This window comes from Anopheles maculipalpis, chromosome 2RL (assembly GCF_943734695.1).
Source record: "Anopheles maculipalpis chromosome 2RL, idAnoMacuDA_375_x, whole genome shotgun sequence".
NCBI lineage: Eukaryota > Metazoa > Arthropoda > Insecta > Diptera > Culicidae > Anopheles > Anopheles maculipalpis.
This window is the reverse complement of record NC_064871.1, coordinates 38477329-38489788: the sequence shown is the minus strand read 5'-3', so window position 1 is coordinate 38489788 and position 12460 is coordinate 38477329. Positions and strand designations below refer to the sequence as shown.

The following is a 12460-nucleotide window of genomic DNA, read 5'->3' as shown; positions in this document are numbered from 1 at the left end:
GATTCGAACGACTGGCGAGAGTAATAAATCGAAAGTCATCAGTATTTCACTATCAAAAATTCAACAACCGCCCTCTGGGGGCAGTGATTTATAATTTGTCACCACCGCCGGTATATTAATGCGAACCCACAGACACGGGTACGATCTCTGGTAGATAGCGAAATGATGATGATGATGATGATGGTGATGAGTCGTCCTTTCGAAGGTTGCAGGAACTAACCGGGAAACTGCTACTGACATTGCTCACGTAACCAACTTCTTACTGGCAGTGGCAACAACCATTGATAGTGGTGTAGTAGTGTTGAAAGATTTTACCCGTTTGCGATAATTAATCATTCGAAGATCTGCCGCAGAAAGTCTGCCAGAGATCTTGATGGAATTGTGCTAAATGGTTGTGAGATATGGAAATGATTAAAGTAAACGATGATGAATTTGTACAAAAGGTTTTTTTTTTGCATTTCAGTATCGTATCATTTAACATTATTGAAGTAGCATTAGTATTATACGAGAAGGAACTCGTTTACGAATGACATTTATTTAAGAGAGGGACATTTTTGTACTCTCAAAGCAGTCTGTTCAAATGAATAAATGTATATCAGCTTCATTGTGTCTCAAAATATGTAGAAAATTGTTTTGACAATCATTTCGAATGTCTTCAATTTTTTTTTAAAAGTAGAATTACATGGAAACTCATTATGATAATGCAGGACAACGAAATTATATGAAAGAACTCCTAGACAAATCAGAAGGACGCACGTAAAACAAGAACACAATGACATGAAATTCACTACAACGGAAAGGAAAAGTATCTGACAAATTGATTATTGTACCTTCTGTATATTACTGAGCTCTTAAAAACATGTTAATTATTTGAAATAGTTTCCTTAGTTTTTTTTTGGCGATGGTAGGCCAGTGAAAGAGGCGACAATTAGCGTTTTTATTCAACTGGTAGAACTGGAGTTCAAACTCTTCCTGATTATTCCACAAAATGGCATCAGCCAGCCTCCAACAAACCACTAGATGGCTGGTGTAACTCGTTAAACCAAGGTCCGAGATCGTTAAACGAAGATCGGTCCGTTGATAATGACGAAGATCTATTTAATTTTAAACATTTTGGAGTAAGAAGATGTATATTTCTTAGTAACAATTCAATTTTACATAAAAATTACATTTATAAAGCTTTAGCATTAAAGTTGAATTCTCCTTTTTGTATATTGAAGCAAAGAAATATTTGGAATATCTTACAATACGTTGAATGCAATTGTCACTCTTCGGCCTGCATGGAGTACGAAGGTCCACACTAGGTTTCTCCCTCTATTAAGTGCATTCAAATTGAACATTTTCTTGAGGTTGGGCAGGTTGTTTTTACCTTACGTACTCTATCGACACTGTTACCACTAGCGGAATGTTTCGTTTCCTCTTTGCAAATAAGAAATACCATGCCAAGCGTCCTGTAAAGTGCCTGTCAAAACTGATGCACATTCAGTGGAAAAAGTACAAGCTCTAAATTCAATTTATTTCCTTTCCTTTAGACTTTCTTTTAACCATTCGCAGCTTTGCCTACGTGTTTTTGCCTGCCTTTACTAACAATCTTTCCTTTACTTGCTAATCATTTCAGCGCCACTGCATCTTTCGGAAGCTGTACAGGGTACGGTGGGCCAGCTGGAGTGCAACATCACGTCGCCAATTACCGGCGACCGGGCGATACTGGTGATCTGGTACAAGGGCGCCCAGACGATCCCTTTCTACACGTAAGTAGAGAGAGTTTCTGTGTCGAGCTATGTTTTAACGTGCACTTTTTGCGCTCCGATCGTGTCGGTGTAGCGGAAAACGATAAATTGTTTACAACTTGCCGTTGCTAGTCACGTTAGTGTCTTAATTAAGGTGACAAAAGTGCTTCTTATTAGCAACGAAGTATTGTTTCTGGAAACTGTACGGAGGTTTTGCTATTAGTATGTACATTGCAAAACGACGTACAGTTTGGTCTTCCTGTTGAAAAGTTCAGGAACTATAATTCATACCAACATTTGACATACAAAAGGCAATCCAGACATTTGAGCATTCTAAAACAATAACCATTTTAACATTTAAATTTGTATGTTTAAGATAGTACATGTTGTTAAATGAGTCATAGTGCTTGCAATTTGATATTCCTGTAGTTTTATTGAACAAAGCATCTGTTTTTCTTGAAGAAAACTTTAAGAAATACAATCATTTCCCTTACGCTGGAGCTAATAGCATAGAAGTCGATGAAGCAAGTCTTGCCATGTCCTTGCACTATGCGTCTCCATTTCATGCCAAAGATCTTCTGCGGATGTTGTTATGAAAAGTGAATCCAACAGTAAAGTTCTTTTACTTGCCAGCCAGATCATTTTTCTGATGAATTGTCCTATGTCATAGCAATATTCCAGCGCAGAAAGAGTGAAGTTACTGGCAAATAGCACAACCGGTTAGCTATGATTACATTCTCGTTGTGTTTTTTTCCCGCCATTGCTTGAACGTTTTCCTCGTTTTCTGAACCGAGCGTCCTGTACCGGCGGATGACTATACTCTGTCAAGCTGTCCTTTGGCAAGCTGTAATTTTTTTTTTCATACGTAAAGAACGGCCTTGCTGTTTTGCTGCACTATCGTTCTCAAATCATGGCGCTTCATTGTTGTTCTCATTTCCGGTATTTTTCCACATCAAATATCACATCTACACGTGTCGTAGATGAGGTGGGACAGCAGAACAATCCGGATTTTTTTCCAGCAATTTTCTCCACGATCGGATAACTGGTGCCCGAAACCATTGGTCCGAGTATGGTGAAGTTTTTTTGTTTTTCTCCTGCTGATCGAAGCCATTTCCGTCCCATACGGTGGTGGACGGTATAACCACAACATATTCTGTACCCTGTCCATCCAGTAGGTAGTGGTTCTCTGTTACTAGCCATGGGAGTAAAATCTCTCTCTTGGGAAATCGCCACAGAATTTCGCCGAGATGAAGTAGCAAGAAAAAAAAACTATATATTTTTTAATATATAACAGTGAAGCAAAAATAATAAATAAATAACGATAATTTTTTATTTGCTTCCTTCAGTTTATTCATGCTGCATCCGGTTTCCACTTGGGATGGCGCGCATTCACGCTTTGCACCGAACGGCCTGTCGCCAGCGGGGTTGGTTGTGGATAAAACTCGCACCCTGACCCAACCCTACTGGTTCGGTCTGGTTTTGGTTGTGTGAAAAGAATGGAAACGGGGCTATGGGCAGAAACAAAGAGCTGAGGAAATTCAGAAGGATGAAATTATATCGGTAGCCTGTAGGCTACCACTCCAACATAATGGTGATCATGTATGAATGGTTTTGTGGAGGGCACTGTGGGAAACAGTAGGAAATCCGGTGAAATGCCTTTCATATGAAAGGTCGTCGTGCCAAATCCGGCCCAACCCTGAACTTAACCCCATGGGAAAAATAAGAGCATTCAGGCGAATATTCAGAGAAACAGATAAGAGGTCATCCTTGATTTTGCCTCTTTGCTGCTATTTGCTATTTATTCTCTCTAGGGATTAGTGTGTATGTGTTTTTTGTTTGTTTATTTTTTTCTCCGGATGAATGACATGCTATTTCTGTTTGTATTTTTATTGTTTGTATTTTTGTGATTTTTAAATTTTATATTACATGGTTCATTTATTCCAAGTTTACCTACAAACATCATCAAATCACAAAGAAATAATAACACTTTTCCCAAAAGTTAAAACATGAAATAAAATCATTATGCCGTATACCTAAATAATTCCTAATGGATACGACGTCATAAAAGCGAATTTATCTTAGCTTTGTTATCTTTTGAACCAATTTCCATCCATTCAGACATACCTAGATTTAGATAGGATTTTCGTGTTCGCTTCTAAAAGGATTTTTTTCCGAATTTTTGGGACATTTTTTTCCCTATATCTTGGTTGAAATATCACGAACAATGTGGACACACAGTCAGGGAAGGCGGCAAAAGGATTATTTAGTGAAATCCGTTATGTTTTCTTTTTTTTCATTTCGATTTCTTTATTCGTGCTCTTCTAGGTGAAATCTTCCTAACCTATTACAAGGCAATATGTTACATTCATCTGTATGAATAGGATTTAAAAATTTTATCCTATTTTCTGCTCGATTCAATGGCTTAGGCTTAGCCAGGGAGTGAGTAGGTAACGCTGAAGTGTGCTTTATTTCGACATTTTGGTATTTAATGCCAGAACTTCACAATCAAAATGGGATACTCCATGGCTGTGAATGTGCATTGGATTATTGAATCGAGTTTTGCTATCAGTATTAGAAACGCTTTGGGAATTTATTACAATTTTATATTTGATTCCATTTTAACACCTTTTGCTTAATGATTATTCAGCACAAAATTGTTTTTAATCAATTGTTCAAAATCTAATAAAATGGTTTACATTTATAACAGACTTGTCGTTTTTTGCTCTCTTTTTAATACAGATATGTTTAAACTTTGGAATAAAATAAAATAAAAAGCAATACGAAGATGCCGTTCTAATGAAATAAAAAAAGGTTTTGATAAATAGAAAAATATTTGTAAAGCTATTTATGTTCTTTTAACGTGAATTTTACAACACGAAGTTTGCTTGCAACGAAACAAAATACCTGTTTAGCATGATATACTTGCAAATAACTTTACCAAGCAATGAAAGAGAACATGAAAAGACCCAACCTTTCAATCATATTGCAAAACAAGGTCTTAAATACTATTAACGTCTAAATTGAGCAAGACGAGACCCATTACGCGTGCCAGCAAAAGAAAAAGGCAAAAGATCAACTTTCCTTTCATTTTCCACCGTTTTCGCGCTATCAAGTGTACCTTTACATGATAAATGAACGTATGTCGGAAACGTAATCATTGTCATAATTTCTCACCCATAGCCGTTCTTCAAGACGGTGTCCTTCCCCCACGCACACTGCAGGCGTAGTGTCAAACAACCGTCGTACCAAGTGGTTTCGGTTTTCGGTCGTTTGTGTAGAGCGAGCGTACACCAAGTGCGTAGAAATTCGGCCAGAAAAAGGAAGTCCTTAACGATAAAGCCACGTGATGCTGAATTGGTGATGATCCGATGGTGGGATGGTTTTTGGCAGAATTCCCAGAAATATGAGTACCATCACACTTACTCATCCATGTTCATGCCTAGCCGGCACCTGCCCTGGTACGGCTTACCACCGCACGACGAGGTCGTCAACACCAGAAGCGTGGTTTTCATTATTATCAATTTGTGTTTTTGATTAAGTTTTAATGAGAAAGTAATTCACCAAGAAGTGTGGGCTGTGTGAAAGTGGACCAGTCGTGCAGCATTATTAGGCTTTAGTTTTGGAAGTACGGCGTGTTGGGTGCATGTTTTCAGTGATTTCATTTCTTGCGTCCTTAACAGCGTACACCGTGGAGCAAGGTGAAACAATTCTATTTTTATTTTCGGTTTCGTTGCTTGTGTTTCGATTTTGTGCTGAGCTCGTTTTTAACTACCGAGTAAGTGATGGAACGTGTTTTTTGCACATTAAATGCTGTGCCACTTGAGCGGGCACACGGATACTGACTTGGAAGTAAATTGCTTTTATGTTTTGTATTCTACTCCAAAGCAATCGATTTTGCAAATTTAAAGTTTTTTAAGCCAAAAAAATTGGTATTTTATCAGCAGCGGCGGTACCAAATTAAGCTTTAGCAGTTGTGGTACAATTTTTTAAAGTGCAGTTTTTCTTTTTTATTTTCATTTTCATTTCCAGATTCGACGCTCGAGATGTACGGGAAGGATCCCATCGTAGCTCTAATTCATCGTTCGATGGACGGACCAACTTCTACCCCAACCGAACGCCAGCCATGCTGGAGATCCTACAGACGAAACCAACCGACAGTGGGATCTATCGGTGTCGGGTCGACTTTCACAAAAGCCCCACGCGTAATACACGCGTTCAGCTGACTGTTATAGGTAAGTTACGCTTATGTTTCCTGCTCGAAAGATAAATCATAAGTGCAACTTTACAGCTTCAAACCCATAAGCAAGGAGAAAAAAAGAAACCCCGAAAGCTTTTCGAAATTATCCACCAATGACAGCCTAATGCTTACAATCTGCGCTTGTCATTTGATGAAAGTTGCTCAATTTGTCAAACTACGCGTAGTGGTAATAATAGATGCTTTTACGGTTCTTAGCAAGAGTTTTACGGTTCTCAAAATAATACCAAGAAACAGTTTTACCATTCTAGCAAATATCCGTCGAGAACGTAATGCTTACTGTGCTTTTGCATTAATTTTTTTTTCACGCGTGCTTTTCTGCTCGCTTCATCTGGTTTGAAAGAGGAGTGATGTGTCTACTGCACCATCATTGCCAATAAAAGGAAGGTACAAAAGTATGGTTCCACGTCGTAGAAGATATTTCAACCTTCAAGACAGTTTTACCAAGGCGCACAGGGTGACAAAACTGACTGCGTTGCCCGTACCTGCGCCTTTAAAGATACATCCTTTTAAAACGTGTTCAAAAGGATGGATAGAAGTTGCATTCACAAACCAGAAAGATGCAGCGACATAAATCAAGCTTCCGGTTTTGCAAAGCGTTCCGGGCGCAAGAGTGGCAGACGAAAAACTCCCAAAGCTACCACGGATGTCGAGCATATTTGAGACAGCGATCGGGCTTTTGGTGCATGCAAAAGTTCTTCCACAGTTTTTGCCCACTTTCTCCCGAAGCCTTGACCCTGTTTTTGTGCGTTTGTTGAAGAAAGATTTAAACTGCAGGGCTGCATCTCAAGTGTGCATCTGTCTGCATCCTTAAAAAGCACAACCATTGCCATCGTCTGGCGTGCACAACTGCAAGGCTTGAATTTTGTCGAAAAAGCATCAGTGTGCTCGTCGTTCTGTGTTGGCGCATCTTTTGCCACTTATTGGTTCTTGTGACTTTCTTTTCTCCAAAGTAAGAAATGTAAGAAATGCTTGCCTCATTTTAAAAGACGTTCCGTTCCGTGCTCAGGACAGAAATATTGTCGATTCGGTACGTACACCAAATGGTAAATTCAATTAAGTCAACGCTAGTGCATTGAGGACCGCAAAGTTTGGTTGCTTCGTATTGGATAGCGGTGAGCAACTTCCACGCCCAACCGGTTTGGTAAGTGATGAGAATTCTTAAAACTGCAACTGTTTCAGTTCTTGTGTTATGAAAGACGGATGACAGTGCAAAGAAACCTTACGTAGCTAAATGCTGTTTCGGGTGAAGAGTTTAAAGTTGCCAATTCGCAAATTTGTCCGAAATTTATGTTTTATGGAAGAGAAAAAAAGTCCGTTTAAAAATGGAAGAGAAAAAAAGTCCGTTTAAAATTAAAATGGAAGCATTTTAAAGTGCACAGCTTTTATGCTTTGTTGGAAGGGAATATTTAAAAAGGGGAAGAAATTACATAATTTAAGGCAGTATGCTAATCGATGTTTAAACATCGAATACGTTGCTCAGAAAACTTCCAGTTTCTGCATGAAGAAAGCTTATTCATCAGTTCTTATAGGAGGCATAATCCGATCCCATTACGTAACGATGATAAAGTCGATCCGTGCACGCGGACAGCACACTCCTGCATATTTCTGTAATTCAATTAGTTCTTTGAATTTATCTTCTTAACATACACGATAATGCAAACCGTTTGCTTCACGGTTGCGTATTAAGAAAGCTTGCATATGGTTACACACGGCTTACTCGTACAGGAAGCTTGTGACGCTGCAGCAATGGGCTATCGAAAAGTTTAACCTGTCTGCCTGATAGAATATTGATGGCAATTTCAGCACGACTGCTTTGAAAGTTGTGCCAGCCTGCTGGACGGTTTGTGACAACGGTTGCCTGCAAGTGCATTCCTTAAGCTTCTCTTTCCCGTCGCTTTACGTTCAGTTGGAGAGCGGGTTGAAGTTTGTGTAATAGCATCGTTAATATGCTGTCCAGATGATGCACAGCTGCATCGGATTGGATGTCACGAGTTTGGAAGAGACAAGCTAAGCATATAGAAATGCGACATGGTTCCAATGCATGTGTGTACGTTTCTGTTATGTGTGTCTCTGTGCGGTTATCCTCTGGAACACTAGTCAAAGGTGCCACGAGTATGCGTAAGTTTGGAAAGTATAATAAGCCAAATGCTTTTGGAACGTTAGCATTGAATAACGTGAACGATATCGGCTGATATAATATGACGCTAATTTTTTGTTTTAATAGTTTTTCTATAAGGAGTGATTATTTTCCCTTTCTGGCAATACAGCGTCGTGAAACCTTGGCCTGTCATTGTCATGGATTCTCTTGTCATCGTTGTTAAGGTAGCATTGTTTCCTGAAAAACGGTCCGGACAGTATTCGATCCTCTTTCCTACTCCAACGGACCAAGGCATGATATAATAAGGTTTTTATAAAAAATAGTGTACCGTTCATTGATCTGAACTTTGAATGAATGAATGGAAAAGGTTTTCTAAATCATAAAATAATGTCGAACAACCTTCGTCGTCATATTGGCTAAGCGACCTACTACGTCACGCATGTCAACATTTGACTTACTAGACTTATTCATACCACGTAGTTGGATAGTCAGTCCTGGCCCAGAAGAGATTTGAATCTGGATCCGTGTAAAAAACGGTGCCGCTTTTGCCTCTACCTATGGATTACCTTATCTAGAAATCATGTTCTAGTAATATGTAGTTGTGAAAATATCGGCAGATATTGTATTATATGTTCACTCATATTACATTGTTTAAATTTAAATTATAATCGTTTCCTATTGAATAATTTTATTGATGGAAAATGCAAGGTTATTATATGTTAAAAAAGTGAATGTGGTTTTGAAACTCAAAGCCTCTAGAGCAAAATATTTCTCAAAATATTTTGTTTATTTATTTATGATTAATTAGGAAGGTACAATGCCGTATTGTCAACAACGCTTGTGATGACAACATCAAAACTATGGTAAATATGTAAATTGAAATCACAAATAATCCGTGCTTTGGCATTTGGTTAAGGCTGCACATGGCTCCTCTCCACCGATGAACATGACCTACCGCCACATTTTTTTATTTAGTAATTTTCGTTGCTACATTTTGTCATAAGAGCGGCGAACATTAATATTTTTCATTCTTCATGTCTCGAAATTAATCTTAAACAGTCATTCATTCCGAACATTAGATTGTTGTGCAAGTAGCTGCATATACCAATATATGACAACCTTCCGAAGTCCAAACTAATTTAGTAAATATTTGTTGCCACTGAAAACTTTAAAAAACATTGGTGAATTTTTCAAATAACTCAAAGAATTCTTCACATTTTTAGCTGGTTTGAAACAGTTGAGCTTACAAAGCGCTGGTAAAATTTATTGCTGCAGCACAACATTTTGTAGTGACACCCACTCTAAGCCACAACAAGCTTTTTGGATGTGCTGCAGCTAGACGTTACACTTTTTGTGATATCGCCAACCACACCAGCATTATTTATTTCAAAAATGACTTTCCCTAAAACACACAGAATGTTTATACGTAGTTTGTTTTTCAAATTCACTTCCTCAACAACTGTGCTGCAACTGAACGGCTTCAGTTTATGGTTTTGCTTAGATTTATAAGAAGGTTGACAAGCGCTTACTTCTTCTGTTTGCTCAACAGTCGTCCCATTTGTTTAATGATCTTCATGGTTCTTTCCCAACCGAATCAAGTTTGTTTGCTGTGACATTATCAAAATACTGTCCAAAGTTTCCGGCAAGTAAGGAATGTATCTCATCATCGAATGGTGCTTTACATTAAATTACTTCTTCATTGCTGCAAAGTACAAACGGTTGTTGTGGTTGTCAGTTTGATATGCTGGAAGATGGGCACACTGGGCGGAGATGAGCGTAAAGCTGGTTCAGCTCAGTGTGGCCGGCAGTGACAGTGGGGTGTAAATTTATTGCAACCAAATGTCACCAAAATGCTCCACCCAGAAGCATTCCGGTTATATCTGTGGTCAATGCAAAATGCAGGGAAAATGTGCAACAAACAGCACAGCAACCGTTTGGCCAGAGTATCGTGTACGATTCGCATGCGATGTTTCGGTTGGTTGTAGAGTTCTTAAAGTTTCAACCATACAATTATTGCACCGGTGAGATGCTCGTCGACCACCAGATTCTGAGAGTGAGAATAGAAACAAAAACTGGAAGGAAAAGTTGTTTTCTTCGTTGAAGCAATATTTTAACTCGAAGTGTGAAAGAAATCGATGGTGAGATTGTTGGTGAATTTAATAGACTACCACACTGTATAGAAACTATATAGAAGCATCACCACACTATGTGGCAGATTAGAATCAAATGAGGGTAAAAGTACGTGTTTTATGTTTTATTTCAAGAACAATTTTTTTCTTTTGTAATGTTTCTTTTTTTTCACATCAGAGTTAGTTTGGTGTTTCACTAGTCACAAAAGTCAAAGCCATTGAATTATGTTTTATGAATATACTTTATTAATTGCTATTTCATGCTATCGTTTGATAAAATCTACAATCATGTCCTGTATACTCTGGAAATTGGTGTGAACATGCCACGCATATTTAGCGTACGAGGTTTATGGTAGTAAAAGCATAACCAAATCTGGCTTTTTTTGTTTTTCTTGCATTTAAATTTCCTTATTTTTTATTGTTTCACAATTTATTATGTTAATTTACAATTGACAGCAACTTTGTCAAAATCATACACACCAGGCGCCTCCATCGATGAATTAAAAAAAAAAAACATTGAAATAATTATAAAGCACCTTTTCCAAAAACCACGCAAATACATGATTATCTAGCGTGTTCAAACTGAATGGCATTAAGGATTTGTTTCGTTTAATTCTTCTGCTCTGAGTAGCAAGTGACTCGTACCGATCAAGAGTAGTAATTTTATTTCTGATCGAGCGAAATGTATGTACGTATTCGTCTTTAAATGAACTTTCACCGCTCAAATAGCATCACCACAAACAATTTAATTTTTGAAAGTGTATGTAGGGTTATTTCGCAACGCTTCGGGAACGTAATTTCGTCACCATTAACATCTGACAAAGTTTTCATCTGCCTGTGTGCATTGCTTTCTATCATCAACAGTGCCTCCGGAGAAGCTGCTGATAGTGGACGAGAAAGGATCGCACATTCGGCACTACATTCTGGGACCGTACAATGAGGGTGCAACGATTAACATTACCTGCATATCGACGGGTGGTAAGTGGATGAAGCGCAATTTCGATATGAAATGTAAAATAACCATTAGTTTCCGTTTGAATGGTGCCGATTGGCCTGTAATTGATTGATGCCCAATCAATGTAACATGCTTAACGCTATGTTAACATGTGTTTAAGGCACAATCTAATCCAGTTTAATGATTAGCATTGCACGAGCAAATTGAAGGCACTTAAATAGGGTTGGCATGTGAGTTGTTTAAAACTACCTTTGCTATGTGAGATAGATTGTGCTTAGATAAATTTTTAATTTATTATATAAACTTTAGGGTTTTAATTTTGTTATCCATACAATGTCTTAACGTCGGTAAGAGCCATAAATCTTCCACTTGCAAAGAAATTTGTGGCACTTGCTGAATTATCAAAGCTAAATACTGTTTATTCTACAAATGTTTTTCAGCAAATCATAACAAACTCTCATTATTTTCAATAAATTTCTTTTTTTTTTGCAAGGTCGCCCTTTGCCAAAGGTACAATGGTGGTACGAGAATAAGATCATCAACAATACGTCCGTCGTGCTTTCGGACAAGCGCGTCAAAAACACGCTCGTTCTGCATCGACTCGAACGCAAACATCTAAAATCGGTCTTCACGTGCCAGGCTGCAAACAACAACGTGACGAATCCTATATCGGCTTCGATAACGCTCGACATGAATTGTAAGTAAAAAGTAAACACCTGTTCAGCGTTATTCTTGTTTCTGCTATAGATTACACAAAACAATACAAACCCCATATCGAAGAATTAAACACACTATTATTCACATTACACATTCACACAGTTCTAAAAGTCAACGGTGCATGTGGTTTCGTTTCGGTGTCTGTTTCCGGGTTTACATTTCGTTCTGCTGCTTCCGTTAATCTGGCCCATTTCCCTCACTCACCAAGCAAAGCAAACTAACCAAACTGACACCCAGTACAAGCGTGTACCAGGTGAACCAAAGGTGATTTATCACCGGTCCAACAATCGACCCGAAAGGAAAAACCACCACCACCGTACAAAGCCAACTCGGAGGACAGTTTCATCTCGTTGCCACGGTCGTTTGCTTGCGTTGGTGCACTCTCTTTATCCTTGCATTCAATGGAAGGAGTATTTGAGTGGAAAAGATTAGAAGAAAAAAAAAAACGGTCCACTCAACGATGCTCTAGGTTTAGCAGACGGGAAAGAAAAACATGCCATACGAAAAGAAACCACCGTCCTCCTGCCGTACGAGGAACGGTAAAATGTGGTTCCCTGTCCGATATTCGATGTT

At 38.4% G+C, this 12460-nt stretch overlaps 4 protein-coding genes across 4 annotated transcripts in view; 1 reads left to right on the top strand and 3 right to left on the bottom strand.

The window, feature by feature from the left end:
- The window catches only part of LOC126559566 (protein kish), a 416586-nt gene extending 407217 nt beyond the window's left edge, over positions 1 to 9369 (bottom strand). Inside the window, exon 1 of the mRNA XM_050215737.1 lies at positions 9365 to 9369. Within this exon, the coding sequence (XP_050071694.1) occupies positions 9365 to 9369 (5 nt within the window). The remainder of the gene's footprint in view (positions 1 to 9364) is intronic.
- The window catches only part of LOC126557843 (fizzy-related protein homolog), a 444135-nt gene that overhangs the window by 162033 nt on the left and 269642 nt on the right, over positions 1 to 12460 (bottom strand). The gene's annotated exons all lie outside the window — the stretch shown is intronic.
- The window catches only part of LOC126557770 (transmembrane protein 104 homolog), a 333753-nt gene that overhangs the window by 194789 nt on the left and 126504 nt on the right, over positions 1 to 12460 (bottom strand). The gene's annotated exons all lie outside the window — the stretch shown is intronic.
- The window catches only part of LOC126556885 (nephrin-like), a 146444-nt gene that overhangs the window by 82580 nt on the left and 51404 nt on the right, over positions 1 to 12460 (top strand). Inside the window, exons 2-5 of the mRNA XM_050212430.1 lie at positions 1619 to 1751; positions 5760 to 5962; positions 11080 to 11193; positions 11664 to 11867. Of these exons, the coding sequence (XP_050068387.1) occupies positions 1619 to 1751; positions 5760 to 5962; positions 11080 to 11193; positions 11664 to 11867 (654 nt within the window). The remainder of the gene's footprint in view (positions 1 to 1618; positions 1752 to 5759; positions 5963 to 11079; positions 11194 to 11663; positions 11868 to 12460) is intronic.